The 20,684-nt window shown below is 38.3% G+C and overlaps 1 protein-coding gene across 9 annotated transcripts in view; it reads left to right on the forward strand.

Annotated features, from left to right (window-relative positions):
- The first annotated feature begins 17,550 nt into the window (after positions 1 to 17,550).
- The window catches only part of tcf7 (transcription factor 7), a 39,247-nt gene continuing 36,113 nt past the window's right edge, over positions 17,551 to 20,684 (forward strand). For all 9 annotated transcript variants that reach the window (XM_048268930.1, XM_048268939.1, XM_048268947.1 and 6 more), the window contains exons 1-3: positions 17,551 to 17,957; positions 18,129 to 18,207; positions 19,218 to 19,321. In XM_048268930.1, coding sequence (XP_048124887.1) covers positions 17,775 to 17,957; positions 18,129 to 18,207; positions 19,218 to 19,321 — 366 coding nt within the window. In that variant the 5' untranslated portion in view covers positions 17,551 to 17,774. The remainder of the gene's footprint in view (positions 17,958 to 18,128; positions 18,208 to 19,217; positions 19,322 to 20,684) is intronic.

The following is a 20,684-nucleotide window of genomic DNA, read 5'->3' on the forward strand; positions in this document are numbered from 1 at the left end:
CTTCGCAGCCTGCATTGCGCAACTTCTGACGGTAGTTTCCAATTTTGAATGCAATACTGATATTCCATCCATTCCACCCATTTCCGCTTCCTGGTTCACGAAGGCAGGGAGGTTTATTGACAAGAGCTATTGCTATAGACTCTCTTTCTTTTGGTTCTGGATATGCAGTAATCTCAAACACAGCTTATAATTTTATCTAGAATGTCACTTTTCATGTCTCTAGTGGCTTCTAACAGGATGCCCTTCTCTTTGTAGGCATAATTTCCTTTTTGGAGGCGCAATTCGACATCATAGGCAAAGGTTGGTATCGGAAAAGGAGTTGGCCATGCAGAAACCCGTCTAGATGTACCAGGAGAGCTACATGAACTTGGAGGTGATGCTGTATCCAGTGACGACAGTGACACATCTGATCCATCAGGGTCAGGAACATCTGATCCATCAGGGTCAGGGCTTGCCTCATAAATCACCTTCAGGGTAGCTTTCTCAGGTGGTAGCTCTGAAATAGCTGTTAAGTTGCAGAGTTCATTTCCAAACTCTGGGTCCTCAAATTGGAGAATGAATCCTTTGTTCAGCTGCAGTTGATCTTGTAGAATTTCTTTTAAGCTTTGTAATGAGCTGGGGAGATCTGGCATACTTATTTTTTTTATGTTGTTCGGCGATATGACACGCAGCAACATTTTCTAAATTTCTGCAGAACAAAAAGAATTGTAGCGATTATTTGAATGACTTAACATGAAAGCAAGATAAAGCATTAGTCTCTGACAAAGGTATTGGAATTTCAGTGCTCATGAATCACAAATGCATTAAATCATATCAGTGATCACAGACCACCTCAGTGCAACAGAAATTTCTTCGGTGACACTAGAAGCTTTCCCCGACAGAGTAGGCTATCAAAGGATAAAAGTCATTTAAGTCATCAAATGTCAAGATGTCAGTCTCAGCATAACTTGTCTCATCCAACTCATACGATCTAAGATGTTCTATATACCAAGACGGGAGCTTTATGCAAAGGAACCCCAAGTCTTCTGCAACGAGAATTCTATGTATTCTGTGGAATTCTGGTAGGCCACCACACTGACCTGCAGAAATGATCATGCCCTCTCTGTATCTAATTCCATCCACTTGAACATCGGATGACAAAGACACAGACTCGAGGTGGGAAAACCTTCTCTCTAAAGCCCTTTTCCACGATGCATCTAAAGATGCAGCCTGAACAACGTTCACTTTCTCAACATGGATACGGTGGCTTAGTAGATGTGAATCAAGATGATATGCAACCATTAACTGGTGTTTGGTTGCCAAGGTGACTAGAATGTTCTTGAAATTCTTGGTATCATGGACAACCGTTTTGAAAAAACTGTGTTTTGCCTCAAAACGCATTGTCCATAACTCAACCAAGGGACCAAAACATCTAATAAGATGTGCATAGTGCTCCAAAAAATGATGTTTGGGCCGTAAACGCAGTTCAGGAAAAGTCTGAAGTAGCAAGCAGAAGAAAAAAAAAATCACCTGCCCCTAGACTTGAGGTAACGTTAGCTAGCTAATGTTCGCTAGCGGTTAGCTAAGCGCGCCAAAACATTCCGTTTATTTTTAAACACAACGGTCTTACGTATAATATCAGCCTTAGTCTACATACAGAGATACTAAACGATATTACAGACGTATTAGTCGGCAGAACTAAGGGGGGCCTTACATTTGAACACGAACCCTGTTGTCTGTGTGTGAACTTACCAAAGTCGTTGAGCCTCGCTGGCGCCTCTCCTCTCCATTAGCGGTGGAATCCGACTACGCATGCTGGTCTCGTTCCCAAAAGTTGGCTGAACTTTTGCCCTCTGCGATTAACTTACATTTTGAATTTCTCCAAACTTTACCACTCAAGTTCTCCTAATGTTAATAAAAAACAGTCATATAACACACGATTGCAAGTTAAGACAACGGTCACTTGTAAGAATGTTCTTTCTTAATTACAGTGCATGAAAATGCACTGTACTGTTATTCCAAGGCTTTTTCTTCTTCTTCTTCTTCTTCTTCTTATTCTTCTTCTTCTAACGAAAGTTAATGCAGCTTTAAACCGTGTAACGTGAGAAACTTCATTCAAACTATGTTACGTAGGTCTTACTTAGGACATGTGGGCTTTGTATTTTTCAACTTTTGTAACTTTTATACTTTTTAAACTATTAATTAAAAACTAGTCAAAATTTCCCCATAGACTTAACATGGGCTGATGACATCACAATAGAGCCAAGTTAAGCAATTAGAATCCTATGGCAGGTGTTCGGGCCACCTGGACCAACTGCCAGTCTCAGGCTTTAAGCATACAAACTGGCCCTATTAAGACTACACATCCTGTTCAACTGCTTCCTCTGCCAAAACTGTTTCAAAATAAAAGTCCTCACTACAATATTTCACTGTTAAACAATTTAACGCTTTAAACTACTGAACTTTTTTAACTGTTCAGCCATTGTAACTGTTACTTGTCATCAACTATGACTCCTACCCACTGTAGCTAGTTAGCTAAGTTAGCTAAGTAACATGGTTAGATAGTTAGCATGCTAGCATGTTAGCATCGCTAGTTAGCATTTTTAGCAAAACTGCTAAAAATGATTAGTTAAGTTAGCTAAGTCACATGGTTAGCATAGTTAGCATGTTAGTTAGCATTTTTAGCAAAACTGCTAAAAATGATTAGCTAAGTTAGCTAAGTCACATGGTTAGCATAGTTAGCATGCTAGCATGTTAGCATGCTAGTTAGCATTTTAAGCAAAACTACTTATAATGATTAGCTAAGTTAGCTAAGTCACATGGTTAGCAAAGTTAGCATGCTAGCATGTTAAGATGCTAGTTAGCATTTTTAGCAAAACTGCTAAAAAATGATGTTAATAGCTAAGTCACATGGTTAGCATACTTAGCATTTTAACATTGTTAGCATGCTAGTTAGCATACTTGGTTAACATTATTATCTTTGTTAACATAGTTAGCATAACTGCTAGCAAACATTAGAGCCATTCCAAGTGTCAGTTATCGTCAACTATCTACCTAAATAATTTAACCATTTAAACTATCCACTTATTTAACTGTTCAGTCATTCCAACTATATTAAACCTCATCTACCTAGCAACCAATATAGTTTGTTTTTACTCTGTATGATATTTTACATCATATTTTTGCATTTTCATGCACTGTATTTCCTTCAGGAAATGCTTTTCTAGTTAGTTTTTCAAGTTGTGGCCACTATTTCCCAAGTTTGATTTTTTACAGTGTACGTTTTGTTTGGGGGTTATTTTTCTCTGGAGGTATCAGTTAGTGTTGGAAATTGGAATCATCTCTTAAACTCTGTGTTTTCTTTTATTGTGAAGCACTATGGCTCTGTCTTTTCTTTTAATGTGAAGCACTTTGGATGTAACTATTGATTACTTACCTAGATAAGATGCGAGACGTGCTATGGTTTATGCCAATGCAATGTGAATGCAGGGAATGCAGGGGAAACATGCCTTTGATCCTCATAGGCTACCAGTAGGTGGCAGTATGGTGGTTCCTCTGATACTAACAAGGACTGAGCCGAAAAATCACACCTCATTATTTTTGTCTGTCAAAACAGGATAATTACACAAGTAGGAATTATTCATTGAATTCATGGATAACAAAGTTTCATTTCTGCTTTGTTTTTGATTTGATCATTTTAATTATTTAATTATACTGTCTGTGTGCATCTAATCCACAAACATTATTGCAGAATTCTGTATGTTTTTTTTATGCATGATTATGTGGCCAAATTGTTCCTAGTCCAACTGAAATTCATATGAAGTGTCACATTTTAAATGAGAATTACAGAAAATATTTCATTTATGCATCAAAACATAGCACCTTACCTTTCGCAGCATGCTCATCGGGGTCTAGATTGTTCCTTAATGTTCTACTTTGATTTATTTTTTTCTAATCCATTTTATCATGTTGTTTTGAAGGAAAGGGGGAATCTATTTTATCAGTATATAAATATTGACTATAAATAAACCTATGTTGTTTAGCTGATGTCAGTGCATTTTAAAGATATTGTTCCTCTCTATTATTTCTAATACCACTAAATTGATTCTAATCATAATAGATATTCAGGAACATTTGTTTTGGGATCCCTCTCAGCGATTCAAATGTGTCATTCTCCAAGTCTGTTGCATTCACATATAAAGTCATAGATCCTCCAAAGCTTCAAAGGCAACCAGCACATACTTCAAACAGCCATCATGAGCTGCCAATCACGTTCCCAAAGAAGACAAACAAAACACAAAATGCTAATGAAGCCGGAGCCACGTCTACAAAGTAATCACAAAAATTAGAGCCAGATGCATGGTTTGCTACATGCAGATAAGTAAAATACTATGTCATCTTATGCATCAACCGAGGTTCAAACAAGGACTAAAAACCCACTTATTCTTTTTGGTCTCATGAGTAAATGACTTGGAGTCTGCTGCTGCTGTTCAGTCTCTGTGTGTGTGTGTGTGTGTGTGTGTGTGTGTGTTTGTTTTTGTTTGTGTAAATAATCCATCCAATATTTAGCATTTTGCTTGTCGTATAAAATTACAGATATTAAATTACTACCACATTGTATCTACACACAATATTTACAAATGTTTATTGAGGTGTTTATTTCTGTATTGTTGTGAGTTTAAAATTAGATCCTGATGTTTCAGTGAAATCTCTCCTCTAATGTGCTACAAACACATGAATAACAGACTATGGTGAAGTTAGATTATGTACATTACACAAAAATATTTAAACATTTTCACAAATGTGCTTTAACACTGTTAAAGGTCACTGCATTTAAAAATAGTTTCTTTATTTGTGAGAGAAACAGGTGAGGTTTCCATCAAGACTGACACCTCGCTGTTGTTGAAATATTTGAAAAAAAAAAAGTTTCCTGCACTTGACGTTTGACAAAACCGGAAGGTAGGATAAATGTCAACCACTTCTGTGGTCAAAGGGTTCTCAAGTCAGCCTCATACAGACTGAGGCTGTCCTTTACTGACGGTTTGTTTCTTTTTTTGTGAGAGGGGGTCTTGGATCTTATCGCACTGTATGGGCTGAAGGTTCTGTGTATACAGCATCTTTCTTCAGTGACTTCAGGAGGGAAAAGATCACTACCGCTGATACTGAAACACAAACGCATGAGTGCCAGCTCTGCATTGTGTAGAGCTGCACTGTGGTTAAAGAAAGCGTAAAATGTGTCGTAATCACAGCACAAATAACTGTTGCCTAAGATGTCTCCAATGTCTCAATTTCTTAGTAGTAATTAACAGGTCCTTCCTTTCCTCGTAAATGGCCATTAATAAAGGTTTCGGTTTCCTCAGCAAATGTGAGTGGCACGGAAGCCACTTATTGCTGATTACTGTTTGACTCATTTCCCTGTCTTGGGCTACTTGTCTGGGTACTTTAAGAGAAAACCAACGGCTGGCTGCATTCCCTATCCACATGTGTATAGAATATTTGATCACAGAGTCAACAAATAAGGCATATTTCCTCCCGGAGTTGCTGAACTTCAAAGTATTTGAAAAGGGCTTCGACATCTTGGTTCTTGTTCTTCGGAAACCACAGACTCTTGTCCACAGGACAGGACCAAACAGTCAAGGCAAAGTGAAAGTTCACCTTTGGTGATATTTTTGTATGGGTTATTCCCCTCACAGTTTTGCCATTGTCTATGAGCATAAGGTGAAAATCTTTAGACTACACAGTAATTCATGATATTTGTGTATGTATTCAGCAGTCACTATCATGCTCTCCATGCAGGAGACAGATTATTGTTGTTTTCATTATCTTTTCATTGGCATTGTATAGCCATGTGTCTGTCTGTTGAGTGTTAGATGTGAGTGGATGTCAGAAAGATAGTGACATGCACCTAAAGCCTTGGTTCAACAGCCCTGTTTGTACCGCTGTACACAGTGGAAAGTGTACACGCAGACCTGCAGCTTGCACCTCACCGTTGCTCAACTGAGATGCTGGCAGGAAGCTAACATGCCAAGCATGTACACATCTGTGACGTACACACAGACAGACACACACACACACACACACACACACACAGACACACAAGTACACACACACACACAAATACACATACACACACGCACACACACACACACGCACAGACACACACAGACACACACACAGACACACACTCACACACACACACACACATGCACACACACACATGCACACACGCACACACACACACACACACACACACACACACACACACAAGACACACACTCACACACCACACCCGCTTGAGTGCCTCAGCCCCCACACTTTTTGATACATCAAATAAGGGAAGAGAGCCTCTGACATCAAGGCTGGTGTATTCTACAAACTTGCATTTTCCATGTAATGAGGAAAAGGCAGACTCCTGTTTTTTTTTTTTTTTTTTTTTTTTGACAAAGCGGTGTGAGCTTTTTTTCCCCTCAGTGCAGGCTCAAAGACTTGCTTGCTTGCGGTTGGTCCACTTCTGAGCTCTCTCTCAGAAACCTGTGTAGACATCTTCAGAATTTTACCAAGAAAGATTTTCTCTAAAAGCAAATAAAAAATGCACAGTATCCCAACAGAAATATCATTCTGAATTCTAAAATGCGGTTTGATAGTTGCATCAGAAAAGTAGGAAACTGCATACTAAATTTGCATACTCAATGCAGTAGTTCTTTAACAGCTTTAAAGAAGCTTTACTGTTACTCTCTCCACACTGTTCCTGTTTTCATTGTTGGACCTTTTTCCCCTTTGGTTTCCCTCTGCCCTGCTCTCTGATGAGAAACATCTCCCTTGTGTGAATGGGTGGGGGAGCAGCAATGGGGACAAACACAACACAAAGAGACAGAAATATCGGAACCACATCCAGACATTTCACATTCACAGTGATGTCACCACTCTCACATTATGGCACCATTGCCACCAAACCTGACCGAAACATCTTATCAGCATTGCCAATGAGAGCTTTAACACTGCAAATTAATTGTTTTTTTGTGCATGTGTTGGTTTTAGAAATCAAGGAAAATCACACGTTTGAAATATGTGCGGTAGGCATCTGGTCAACATTGCAATAGTAAGCCTGTAATCATATTATCCCTTAAAGACAGCCTGATTGGTTTGTGTAAGACACTCTCATAGTGTCAACGCTGTGAATTATGTGGCTTTGGAGAATGTTTGTTCCCATGATTGATCCACAACAGGATGATATATTGTGAGAAGTAGTCAGTTGAAATACATTTTTCCCACAGTCAGGATATACAAGCCAATGTAGACAAGCACACTTAGACACAGACACACACACACACACACACACACACACACACACACATGGATTCACAAACACAAACAGTCACAAACACACACACACACACACACACACACACACACACACACACACACACACACACACACACACACATGGATTCACAAACACAAACAGTCACAAACACAATCAAATACGCAAATACAAATACAAACACATGCACAACACAAGCCAATAAATTGCTCTTTTGTTTCACAATGGTTTTGCTCAGAAACCCAGCTTTTGACATATTTCAGAAATTCATTAGATGTTTTCAACATTTGCTTTGATTAAGTTTTGAATTTTGGCATGATATTAATTTTGCGGCAAACACACGCAGAAGCTGAGCTGAAAATAAACATCTTGCAGAAGCCATAAAAAAAAAAAAACATGCGCGCAGGCACAGACACAACTGCAAAACAAGCACAGCTCCACATCCTGCTATACAGTAATACATCTACCACATTAATAGATCAGCTCAACATCTTCAAGATGAAACAAACTGGTTTGAGTTCCCTACCCCACCACACGTGTTTCAGATGTCATGAAAAGGAAAACATATCTCAGTTTCATGAACTGCTGCTAAAAATGGCAAACTTTCTTCAAAAATCAACATTGCGCTTTTTTGTCACCGTTGAGCGCCTCTCTTATAGACTTAAGGATAAGAGGTATCAGCGTTTGAAAACAACCCCAGCCCATCAAAGCAGGATGTTAAGCCCTGAGAGTCAGCTCAGCTTTTGCTTCAGCATCTCAAGGAGTGTGAAGATTTTATTCGGAATAGTTTAATTATACCATTGTAGTATAATCTGAACAATCAAGTCAACTTCAACAAGATCCCTCACAATCTTGGGGCAACAATTACTGTACATGCTATTGAGCACTTATAATATTTTAACTGATTTATTGTGACAACTGCATTAAACATTAAAAACATGTCTAATGCAGTTCTGCTCCAAAATATCAATTGACTGAAATAGTGTATGTTACTTACCACAGCATCACTTTCTCTCTTGTCTCAATATCTACAACAAAACTTAACTTTGCAGTGAAATAAAATATAGGCTTACAAAGAACTGGAAACTGCTGAAAATCATATTCTGGATGAGCAGTATTTTAATTGAACACAAAGCATACATGCATAGTAAATGACTACATTTAGCGAGTTCTATTGATCATAATCATAATTAATTATTTAACATTCCTCCATACAATTGTTATACTTTGAAACTTTGAAAGACCTTTGAAAGTTCTTATCGATATGTTTCTGTATTGAGTCCTATTTATAAAGACTGAACTATTGCACAAAGTTTAATTTTACTACATCAGATTGTTTAAAGTGCAAATTCACTGCAGAAGGGAATGTTCTTTTTGGACATAAGCCTTGAAAACATTTTTTGAGAAGCTACAGTAAGAAATGCTTGTATGTATGTTCTGTTAAATTGGTTGCGGATGGGCCACCACCCAGCATTTCAATACAGCATTTTTGTATGATTTGTAGAGAAGCTCCCATAGCAATGTGTGGTGGTCTCATAGAGACCTACTACGCCAGAAGTACCACTGCTGAGTATCAGGAGTTCTTTGACTGAGCACAAAGGGCTCAAAAAGGTTCCGCAGAGTCCTCCCATCAGAGAGTTTTAGGTAGAGACTCTTTGACACAAAAAAAAAATCTGAAATGCAGCCACACACAAGTTATTTCTGCTCTTAAAATGAGTTTTCCAGCTATACTGATCGCATAATAGAACAAAATAAAAAAGGTGTTCTGGAATCAACTTCTTTATATATTGAAGGGAATACATCAGGATTTAAGCAATCTCACTAACAGATGTGTGTCAGATCCTAGGACTTTTATTATAGGGTCTGGTCACCATACTCCCCAGTTACATCATTTATAGATAAATATCTAAATATGTATGGAGGGGTCCCAAATAACTTCTTACCAACATATGGACACTAAAATAATTTATAAAAAAAAAAGGTCTATTACATGATTACTAAGCATCTCGACTGGGATATAAACTGGAACAACTGGAAATATATGAAAGTACTTATCGGTGTTGCAAAAGAAAGAAAGAAAGAAAGAAAGAAAGAAAGAAAGAAAGAAAGAAAGAAAGAGAGAGAAAAGATGGAAAGAAGGATTGTTGGAAGGAAGAAAAGAAAGATAGAAATAAAGACATCTCAGAAAGTAATATACACCTTTTTGGAACCAAGTAAACAGTAATATGAGAGACTTCACTGATCTCAGCATGTGAAGTTGGGCTTTCTCTGGGGCATAATTCATCTGGCATCAATACATTTCATATGGCTGAAGTCACTGGGCACTGTGTGTGTGTGTGTGTGTGTGTGTGTGTGTGTGTTTGTGTGTGTCTGTGACACATTATTGTTCTAACCAGTAAAATGTCATACATTGCCATAAATTCTCTGGGTATCTATTTCAACTCAACTTTCAAAAAAAGTTTCACATGATAATAAGTCCCAGATGGAATAAAATAATTTGCAAAAGATAGATAAAAACATGAATTCTCTCATAATGCCTCTACATTTTCACATAATGCTGCTCTTTCAAGCTGAGGCTACTGATAACTACTGATACAGATAAAGTCTTCTTTTCTATCTGTTCAGCTCAGGAAATCAATCACATTCTTCTGCAGAAACTGGGAGATTTGATACTGACATTCATTGCTATCGCGCATATGAAATGCATAGGATTGCTATAAACATGATTAATACTTGGATTGTTTAAGATATAAGATATCATACAATGCCGAGCCATATGAGAGTGCAGAACACATAGGCACCATACAGTTACCCATCAATGAAATGATCTTATTTGGGTATAAGATGTTTAGCCTCCTTCTGAATGCTCCCCAGCTGCTCCTCTAGGGGTCAGTCTTTTGCTCTCTGCTTGAGCAATGTACATTTCTGCCCTTGATCAGGCTGCTTGCTGTAATGCATAGCGCCCATAAATATCCAGTTTAGCACTGCCACTCCACTTATCCTAAACACCGCTCATTAGAACTCGTGTAACCTCTGCAGCTGTCGTGGTTGTCAGGAAATCCTTTCAAAACTTTACAACGACAACAACCGGATGGATCGAATTTAGGTCATGTCGAGCATAACTATAACTTAAGTATTATTATTATGTTATGGTATGTTATGTTATTTTATGTTATGTTATGTGTCAAACATTATACATGACATTTGATGATTAAGTTGTGATGCAAGCACATTTTAAGTGATGACCCAGTTTCTTATCATCTGCCATATTGTGGCTTTTCTTACGTGCATGTGATGACTCACCTCCTGTGCTGCCATGATATATGTCACATATCACATCATCTCCAAAAGAAAAAAGGGAGGTGAACAAGTTCTGCTATATGAAAGGAAAATGTACTTTTAAATTACTGTTTAGGAGATTTTGTTCTTTATGCTCAGGATCCTACATATCCCCAGTTAATAAATGATACAGTGATTGGCACAATTACCTTTATTCTCTTTCATTTTCAGATATACTTGCAGTGCTTTTCTTATTTTGTTGTTGTTGTTGTTGTTGTTGTGAGGTTTCTTGCCTATTTTTCTTTGTCATCATAAAATCATATATTGTTTTATAAAAAATATATAATGTGTTGATAATGTGAAAGAAAAACAACCAGGATTTTTGTAAGCATGTGTTACTGAGTAAGCAAGACAGCTACAGGCAGCTGTTTACCTGATCTGGTGTTTTTTTCTGGAGTTTGTTCCATGTCTGTTGGTCTGACCTTGTAGTATCCTACTACAACAGTTATTACATTCTAACAATGCTGTAACAACAGATGACCAAATTCAGCAACACATGTAATCCATAAGTAATGACCATGCTGTGCACTGTGAGCAGGCTCATCATCTATATAAAAGGTTTTTATGTACTTGTGTTTAGACTACTGTTTATGAGAGTTTCTCATATATTACATATGGATCATTGATATGCCATAAATATACCCCCAACATCTTAATATTAAACCATTTTTGCATGTTATATTTACACACACCAACATTTTTGCATGTTATATTTACAATCAAACAGTCAGTTCCACAACATTGCTTATTACTTCCAAGTACTGTGTTTTGTACTCTGCAATCTTGTTCAAACCATTTGAGAATATCTAAATAGTCTTTATGACCACAGATTAGAGTAGTGTATACATAGGGATGATGAATTACTTAACATGTCATATCACTATAACATATATTTAGTGATGTTATTAATCCTATAAAATTATATTTCCATTCCATATGCAGTCCTTTGCCTGTGGATTTGACATCATTTCACCTACAGAAAGATATTTTTACAGTTCCGGTATATTTATTAGTTATATATTCATCATCCAAGGGTGCTATACCTAGAACATTCACCCCACACATAAGAACGCAGGGGTGCACACAGACAACCCTCGTGCTGTGCTCTCTCTAACATGGATACGCACATACTCCAAACAATGATCCATCATGAGAATCCACATCCTTCTCCTCGCCACATCACTCCCTAACCAGCGGAAAAACTGATCCCACAAGCCGCTGTTATCCATGGACTCAAAACTCCGCCCGCACGCTCGCCACTACAAAGGCACCACTGTGAACACATCATTTTAATAACAGTAACATCAGACTCAATGGAGTCCCCGAAAAGACCAGTCGGTTTTTTTTTTTTTTTTTTAACAGTTCCTAATCTAAAACCCAGACCAAAAAAATGTCATCTGTGATCGCTCATGCCAACTTTGATGTTGCAGCTCATTGTTACCATCGGGATTATTTGAGGATAATTTATGATTTGTTAGTCAGTGTTTGTTGCTTAAGAGTATTACACATCACATTCATTTTGCATTAATGACCCAGTGTGCTCATCCTTTAGGGCCGACACCAGCAGACGGAGTAGAGACGGAGTGGAGACAGAGTTACACCGAGAGAGCTACTTGGTCACATAGCATAAGGATAAAAAGTTTAAATACTAATGAGGCAGTATTTTATGTCATAAAATGCATAGATTATTGTTTTAGATCCAGTTCACACAATGTACTTCTTTTCATCTTTCAATCTCAATAAATCATTGTTGTAGGGTTTACGTGGCAGTAGATTAATAAGCAAATCATGATGACAATCATACATGGCCTCACATGCAATAAGGTTTCAATTTGAAGGTGCTTGTAATGGAATATAAGTTTTGAAGGCTGTTGGTGGAGGCACCCTTTGCTAATGAAATTAAAACCGAATCAGATGGGACTTTGAAGGCTTAATGGCATTTTAATCATATGCAGCTGTGTGAGTGTCACCCCGGTGCTAAAGCACTGCAAATGTTTATTTGCAAGAGACTAAGAACTACAACCAACCAGCCAACCGATCTGTGAGAGAAAGGTTTCTTATGAAAAACAAACACGTTGTAGATTATGAAGAAGGGACCAGGAGTGTCTTCTGTGTGTGGTGTGAACTGCGGTGTAGCAGATTGTAACAGAATTGAGCAATATTGCACACAGCTATACAAAGGTATAATATGGTTTCCACTCACAAAAGACAACGCAGATAAACCGTATTTTCCATTGAGGAAATGACATACTTTTTACAAATACTTTTTCAAACTTTCCTTAGAATCATGTGAACACACTTTGGCTAGAATGTAAAGGAAACAGCGATTGCATTTTTTCTCTATTCTGCTATTTATAAACGTGCTTGCATGTCTGTGTAAAAGAAAGAAAGACTGTGAAAAAGCGAATGAGAATATGAGAGAGGGGGGGGAGAGGGGGCAGGGAGAGAGAGACAGGGAGAGAGAGGGAGAGAGAGAGAGGAGTGAATGGCTTGGCAACACATCAAAGGCCCCGGCAAGTCTCTGCATTAACGAAGCCCTTTGTTTCCTGCCACCCAGATTAGAGCAGGTCTCTCTCCCTCCACAGACAGCACTGGGCTTGGGCTAAGGAGGCACAGCGACGTCAGGACCCAACATCTCACAGCTCCAGTGACAAACACACACAAACAGAAGATCAGACAGAGCATGTCACACTGACCACCATGGTCTTCAAAACAAACCAACCCTGAGTCATGTTGTCAGGACAACCTTCAGGACCAAAGCCTTACAGCTGAAGCAGAGAGAGAGAGAGAGAGAGAGAGAGAGAGAGAGAGAGAGAGAGAGTTCCTTATTGTCACACTGACCACCACAGTCATGAGAGCTAACCCTGAGTCATTGTTGTGTGGACAAGTTGGTCTGGTGAACTGGGGAGAGAGAGCAAGAGGGGCACAGTGGTGTGGTGTTGGTGGTGGTGGTGGACCATGGCCAGTCAAAAACAGCCACGGTCCCACATTAGTGAGATAGGGGTGTTAATGGTGGACATCTGGGGTCCAATGCTCCACTGTTCCACAGGATCTAGAATCTTCACTGTAAAGTACCTGGGGCTACACCTATGTGGCAAGTTTGAGTGGTGTGACTACCACTGTGGTAAGATGTGTGAGTTGTTAAACTTCAGAGAATACAAGGGGTGACTTGCTAGGAATCTGCTTAAGTAAGAACAGGGAACAGGACACAGACCAAGCTTCTGTAAGCCCACTACAAGGTCAGATGTAAGAGGGAGTTTTGTTTATTTTTCAGGCCTTTCATTGAAACTGACCACTCTCATCATGGATGTTGCTAGCATGTATGGCTAACTCATAACAAAGCAGCCAGATAGCATTATCAGTACCACCAACTGTCTTGTATGAAAACAGAAACACCAATGCCAGTGCTGCAATATATATATATTTTTTTGCATACAACAGGCAGGCTCAAGCAGACTAATCATTTGGTGATTTTCAGTCTGAGGTACTGTATATCGATTGTGAATACTGCATGTGGTATTTGTAACCTTTCTTTGTATCCTGATTTTCAGGTCATCTGCTATCTTGTGACATATGCTCCATGGCTGCATAAGAACAGTGGATCAATTCAACAAAATAAAACAAATGAACATATAACTACAACTACAATTAGCTACATTAGCCAGCTGGCTGTCTGTTGCTGTTTTGCCTGAAAGTTCATGCACAGTTGATGCACCATTGCACCAATGAATTTCATTGGTGGTTCTTTAACAGGTTTTGTTGATTGGCTCCGCTTGTAACGTTTCTGTTTTAGTTTGAATTTAATGAGGGGAAACACAACATAAAAAACGTAAAACATCAGAAAGATGCAGGTAATTTTAAAACATTTTTCAGATTTTAGGATTACATCATAGTAATGGATGTATTACAATGTGCAATTTACATAGGCCTTCTTTAAGGAATGACCTGATGTTTGTACTAGGATAAGCTTGGGGATGCATACAGAAAGTGTGTATTTTCACACTATGGTTGTTTGCCCGCAAGTGTTTTTAGAAAGACCAATTTAGCTCACAGTATTATACTGCATCTTTTACCCTCCCATACACCCAACTTTATGTTTCATGATGCTTAATGTCCCATAGAGCGATGGAGTGACTCAACACACTAACACACATACACACACACACACACACACACACACACACACACACACACACACACACACACACACACAAACACACACACACACACACACACACACACACACACACACACACACACACACACACACAGAGAGAGAGAGAGAGAGAGAGAGAGGGGGGGGTCAAGAAAGCTCATGGTCAAGTTCTCATAGTTGCACAAACCACCATTGAAGAGCTGTCATAACATAGTGCATACTAGCTGTCGTTCAGCTGAATATTAAGATATTTTTGTTCCATGTTGGTCCTCCAAATCGACACAGTTGTTTGAGGAAGACTGAGCACTGTCTGTAAAAACTGGTGTGAGGTGAGGTGATCAGACAAAGGTTGGGCCAGGTAGAGTGAAATACAATGGAAAAAAGACTGGGAAGTCAATTATTCCAGTTTCACCATGTAGTTGATTATTTTTAGAAAATTATATAGAAAACACATACATAACTGTGTCAGCCACTAGGACAAACATAGATATTGCATTTTTATAATTCCTGTTAGCCTAGTTATATTTAAACATTGGGAAACACTCTGATTCTTAGGGTAAGATACTGCATAGTTGAACACATTTAGTTTGTATAGTTTCAGGAAATTCAACCCAAAAAATCAGTCTGTCCAAAAGAGTTTTTATCCTACAGTGCATGGATATTGCTTGAGAGAACATGTTTTTGGTTGCCGGGAACGACCAATAAAAGGCACACAAGTGGCTTGAGTTAAGAGCAGTTCCCTTCGATGTGGGTTAACCCCAATGAAAGGATATGATTTAATTAGTTTGCTGCTTTAATGTGCCTGAAGTTTATTTAGAAAGCACAGTATATAATTTTTAGGACCTGCGATCTATCCTTTGTGCCATAAAAGTCTCCAAAGGGAACATTTTTAAAGACTAAAAGAGTTTTTAATTGTTTTAGAGCCATCATTGAGATTTAAAGCCTCTGATGACCATGAGTTAACAGCTTTTGGCAGTGTAGTCAGTGTGCTGTCTATCCCATGCAGTGGTTTTGAGGATTGTTTATTATTGATATCTCATGACTGAAAGCACCAATAATTCTACAGACTGATTTCCATTAACATGTTTGAAGTTTGAAATAATGGGGGGAAAAATATTATAAAAATGAAGGCGTTTGATTAACATTCACCAGCCATATTTCTCATTCTTGGAGTGCTATGTTTATGCCAAGCCATGGTGGTGGTGTAACATATTTGATGTCAAATATTTATAATGAAAGATTACACAATTATACAGTTTATTTTTTCCAGATTATACACAAAGTAATTTATGTCAGGTTGTCTTTAAGTCAGAAGTTCTCAACACAACATCCAGGTGTGGATCAGTTGTCAGTGAAGTAATGTTTTGAAAAATATTTCCTTCAGATACAACTCACATTATTTTCACATCTTTTACACATTAGTAATATGTACATGACATGTGTTCCTGTGTAAATGTTTGTACTATCCTCGGCTCCTCTTGCTGAGAGCGCAGTGTGCACAGTGTGGTGGTCGCATTTTTAGTCTTTTTCTTAGTTTCACATTTGCTACCTTAATGGTGACAAAGACAAAGAATACTGTAATTTTGAGAGGTCTTGAGTAGTGTGCCCAAATTACTAACAAAGACTTGTACAGTAGAAGTGTCATACGAATTCACAAAAAGAAGAAAAACACTTGCATCAAATGGGGAACTTTGAAATGTGATACATGCTGGAGTTATCCAAAGGCAAAACAGGAGCTGAACTAGCAAAATATCAGTGATCAGGATACGTGGACACTGTAGAGAAATACTTCAAGCATTAAGAAATCATGAGGTAAATGATGTAGAAATCCAGTTCTGCAGAAAACAGCTGTCTATATTTAATCAAGGCGAATAAACAAGGACTTTAAACAACTCATTCATAATTTAGATTTGCATACATTAAACTGCTCATTTTAATCTTTTTATTAATATGCATGGTTGATATTGTATAAATATGCAGCCTTATGCAAATACAAGGCACATTTTCTGTTTGTATTTAATTCTATTTCCCAGCTGTGGCTCATCACATTCATTCAAGTCGATGGATTAAGTCAAATATTACAGCACAGCATGGAGGAGTATAAATATTTCTCAATTAAAACTCAAAAGACCATGCAACTGTATCAACATTAAAAATGCATAATAAACGGGAAAGAGGCGGTTTTATTTGTTAGACAAGACAGCAGGCAGTCTGACTACATCAATGAACTACATTCTGAGTTTGGAGTTTGTTATTTTCATGAAACGAGCAGGCAAGCTATGCAATTCTTTTTATTCAGGCAGTGAAACAGCTCAGACAAACTAAAATAATATGTATTTTCACCTCTTCAGAAAGTCTTCAGAAGGCTGGCTGAATTTTGCTTTAGGCTAAATGCCACTAAAAATACTCTATTACCAGATGAACCCTCAATGCGTAATTGTAGGCTTCCCTGACTTGTGATTTGTGAGGAGCATTAATTTGAAGAGTGGAAGTTCCTAAACCTGTTACAACACGTTTTACGCTTTAGACGACTAAATTAAAGTAAAGGAAAAGTAAGCAGCATAAAGTACAAGTCGTTTCATACTACCCAACAGTTAAACTAGTCTTTCTTGTTGAAGTGTTAAGTTCGTGAATAATGCCAGCGCGCGTTCAGAGTAGAAGTGAATGTCTCTTTAAGAGAGGAACCCTTAGCTGAAACAATTGTACAACCCCCAACAAGTCATTGAATCTGTCAATCACTCGGTCGGGGCTCTTTGATGTTGGTAGTCCTAGCCTTGTCTTCAGCTCAAATGCACTATTTGTTGCTGCCGGGGCTGCATTACTTTCAACTTGCGAGGCTCCTACACAGCATAACAACTTTTGTTTTGTGTCGCGTATTCACGTGTCTCCTGAGAAGAGGATACTAGCTAAGGAAAAAAGTTTTCACCCTCTCATTGGTGAACGGAAACTGCTGCGTTTTAATTTCTTTTTCTAAGCAAAATGCCGCAGCTCAACAGTGGTGGGGGAGATGATCTCGGAGCGAACGACGAAATGATTTCCTTCAAGGATGAAGGCGAACAAGACGAAAAGATCCAGGAGAACGCTTTCACGGAGAGGGACTTGGCTGACCTCAAGTCGTCTTTGGTGAATGAATCGGAGATAAATCAGAACTCAAACGCAGCGGTGGGTCCTCCGAGGCTCGCAGCCTCCGGTTTTCTCTTGTTGACAGAGCTTAACTTGAAGCAGTCACGGGCAGTGTTAATAAACACGCATTTCGTCGCTGTCGCGGCATATATAAAATATAGTGAACTTACTAATGCCTGTTATCTGTTATGATTGATCCTGCTCTTGTAGGTGGTCAGGCGGGGACACCACCACCACCACGATGAGCACAGAGTTTACCCAGAAAAACACAGAGAACATCTCGAAGATGGTAAGGCTCAACCTGACTGTGCTTGTTCCTCGTATCCCTTTGATTTAGCCCATTAACTTCTCAATAAATCTCTTTATTTACTGTAGTGCGACTTCTTATAGACGGTAAGTCTACTGTTGGTTATGTGTCGCCTATCTCATGTAATTACTCGCATTTTGAAATGGGTGTGTTTATAGTTTTCAGCTTTAACCAGTGTAACACTGGCTGCACTATTGTTGAAGTTTTCATGAGTGGATGTTTGTCATCTTTGTTTTGGCACTTGTTCAAACAGTAATGACTGACATTTTTGTGGGCCTATGTTATTATGGAATATAATGGGTTGTATGTAACTTCTCTTTAACTGCTTACCCTACATTTTAGATTAATGTTTTGCCTACAACCTAGTAATGATTTTAGATTCGGTATGCTTGTTGATCTACACCCGTTTATAAAAAAGAGATGTCATAGAGATGTCTTAAAGTGTTTTACACCATGTATGGTGTAGGCCTACATGTTTTACTAGTTGTTCTCTAAAGAACATGAGTAATGTGTGGAAATTTAGATGAAGAAGAATGAAAACAATGATTAATAAGTTAATTTAAGTTTTCAGTGGCCCTAAATGCACAGGCCTGTTTACTTGGACCTGTTTGTCATGTTTATTTTTGACTTCCTATTCACTTTTTTCCCCTTTGAAATTGTATTTTCTCAAGTACCTAGCGACAGACCAATCCAGTGCAGCATTGGTCACAGGAGTGAGACATAAACAAAAGACTATGTTAGACAAGAGTCCATTTTGAGTGTCTTCATGAGGGGGCCAGGTAACTGGCGCTCCACTTTCACTTTGCCAGTGAACCACTTAGAACCTCCTGAGGAGAACACCTCAAGTGCTTGACTCTGATATCCCAGCGCATGCATATTGTCAAAAAGTAACTTTTAGAGGACATCCACAAACTTTTTTTCTTCTTCTTTTGAGTGAAGATGTGTCTGTCAGAAGTGTACTGACATCTATGTGATATTTGTTTTCTCTGTAGTGTCGAAGCAGGATGGGGGGATGTACAAGGCACCGGCATACTCCGGTTATCCATTCCTGATGCTGACAGACCCATACCTCCCAGGCGGATCAGTGTCACCATCTGTAAGTTACACTTTAACACGCTTTTCATTTACAATGAAGACCTCTAGAGCTCTGGCCATTTTGGATGGCCCATTTGGTTAACAGGAAAGGCTGAACATCCCTATGTTCTTTTTACAGATGTGTTATGGATAAAGAGACAAGTTAGGTTGAAATGGAAATAAGTACGTTTCTGGCAATATTGATTGCATACCAGGAGTTTTTTGATTCTAAATAAAAAAAGCCGTTGAGATGCCCTAGATTAGTTGAAAGTGCCTGAGATTGCACAGATATTATTTGAGGGAAATTATGTCTGTGAGCAAAGATCATGCCATTTGTTGATTGTGTTTAGTTAGGTTGTGTTTTCAAAGGGAATGGTACTGAATTATACAGGAAAAACATTTTGTCCAGGCATCATAAGTGGCAATAATTTTAGTTTAGCACACTCTGAAAGAAAACAAATGCAGTCCTAACATTAATATACTCTTTCTGTGTGGTTTAGTGAAATGTAATGGTCCAACAACTCTCTCTGCAATGGTCTTTACTCATAATTTACAGTAACATTTTGACAGTTATTTTAGTTTTCCTTTCAATTAATTATTTTGACTTCTAAAACTTTGGGGGAAATATGAATCTGATAATTGAAAGGTAAAGTTGCTTTCAATAATCAAGCTGTTTCCCAGAAAAGGAAACTACTCATGAATGATCTAATTTACATGAACGGTTTATAAAATGTTTGTACCATGTCAGGGTAAATCCCTATTCTGTATTAATAATCCAGAGGCTGTGTTTGGTGATGGTTAAGGTTCATTGTTGTTCATCTTCTATATGCAATTGTTCACTTGTATCTTTATGTCTGTTTATCAATTTTCACCTACTGATGTCTGCATTGAAAGAAAATGGCGTCCATAAGTCATTGGTGGTGAGGATAGGCAATGCAATTGCATAGTGTTCATTAATTTCACCTTAGGTGTTGCTGAAATGGATTACATCTGCATGAAATTATAAATTTAGATTCTGTTGATGAGAATTTACGTGTTTGGTGGTAACTCCAGAAAGCAAAAGGAATATTTCTAGGCACTGCTTACGAGGGAACTTTTGGCTGCATTTTTGCCTCAACAACACAGTGGTACACGAGTGTGTCAACCGTGATAGGCATGTTTGTGTTTGCACAAAGTTTTCTGACAAACTGCTACTTTTATCTGGTCCTTGGGTGACAATTATGGTCATAGAAGACTTGGAGTGAGAAAAGGACACAAGCCAACAGCTTTAGTCCTTTTCAATCAGTTTTCCCATCAGACGGAAAGACTTTCCTGATATTCCCTCCATGTAATTACACAATATGTGTCCCTTGGGATAAAACCAAGAATCGAGAAACAAAGCATAT

Source organism: Alosa alosa, chromosome 2 (assembly GCF_017589495.1).
Source record: "Alosa alosa isolate M-15738 ecotype Scorff River chromosome 2, AALO_Geno_1.1, whole genome shotgun sequence".
Taxonomy (NCBI): domain Eukaryota; kingdom Metazoa; phylum Chordata; class Actinopteri; order Clupeiformes; family Clupeidae; genus Alosa; species Alosa alosa.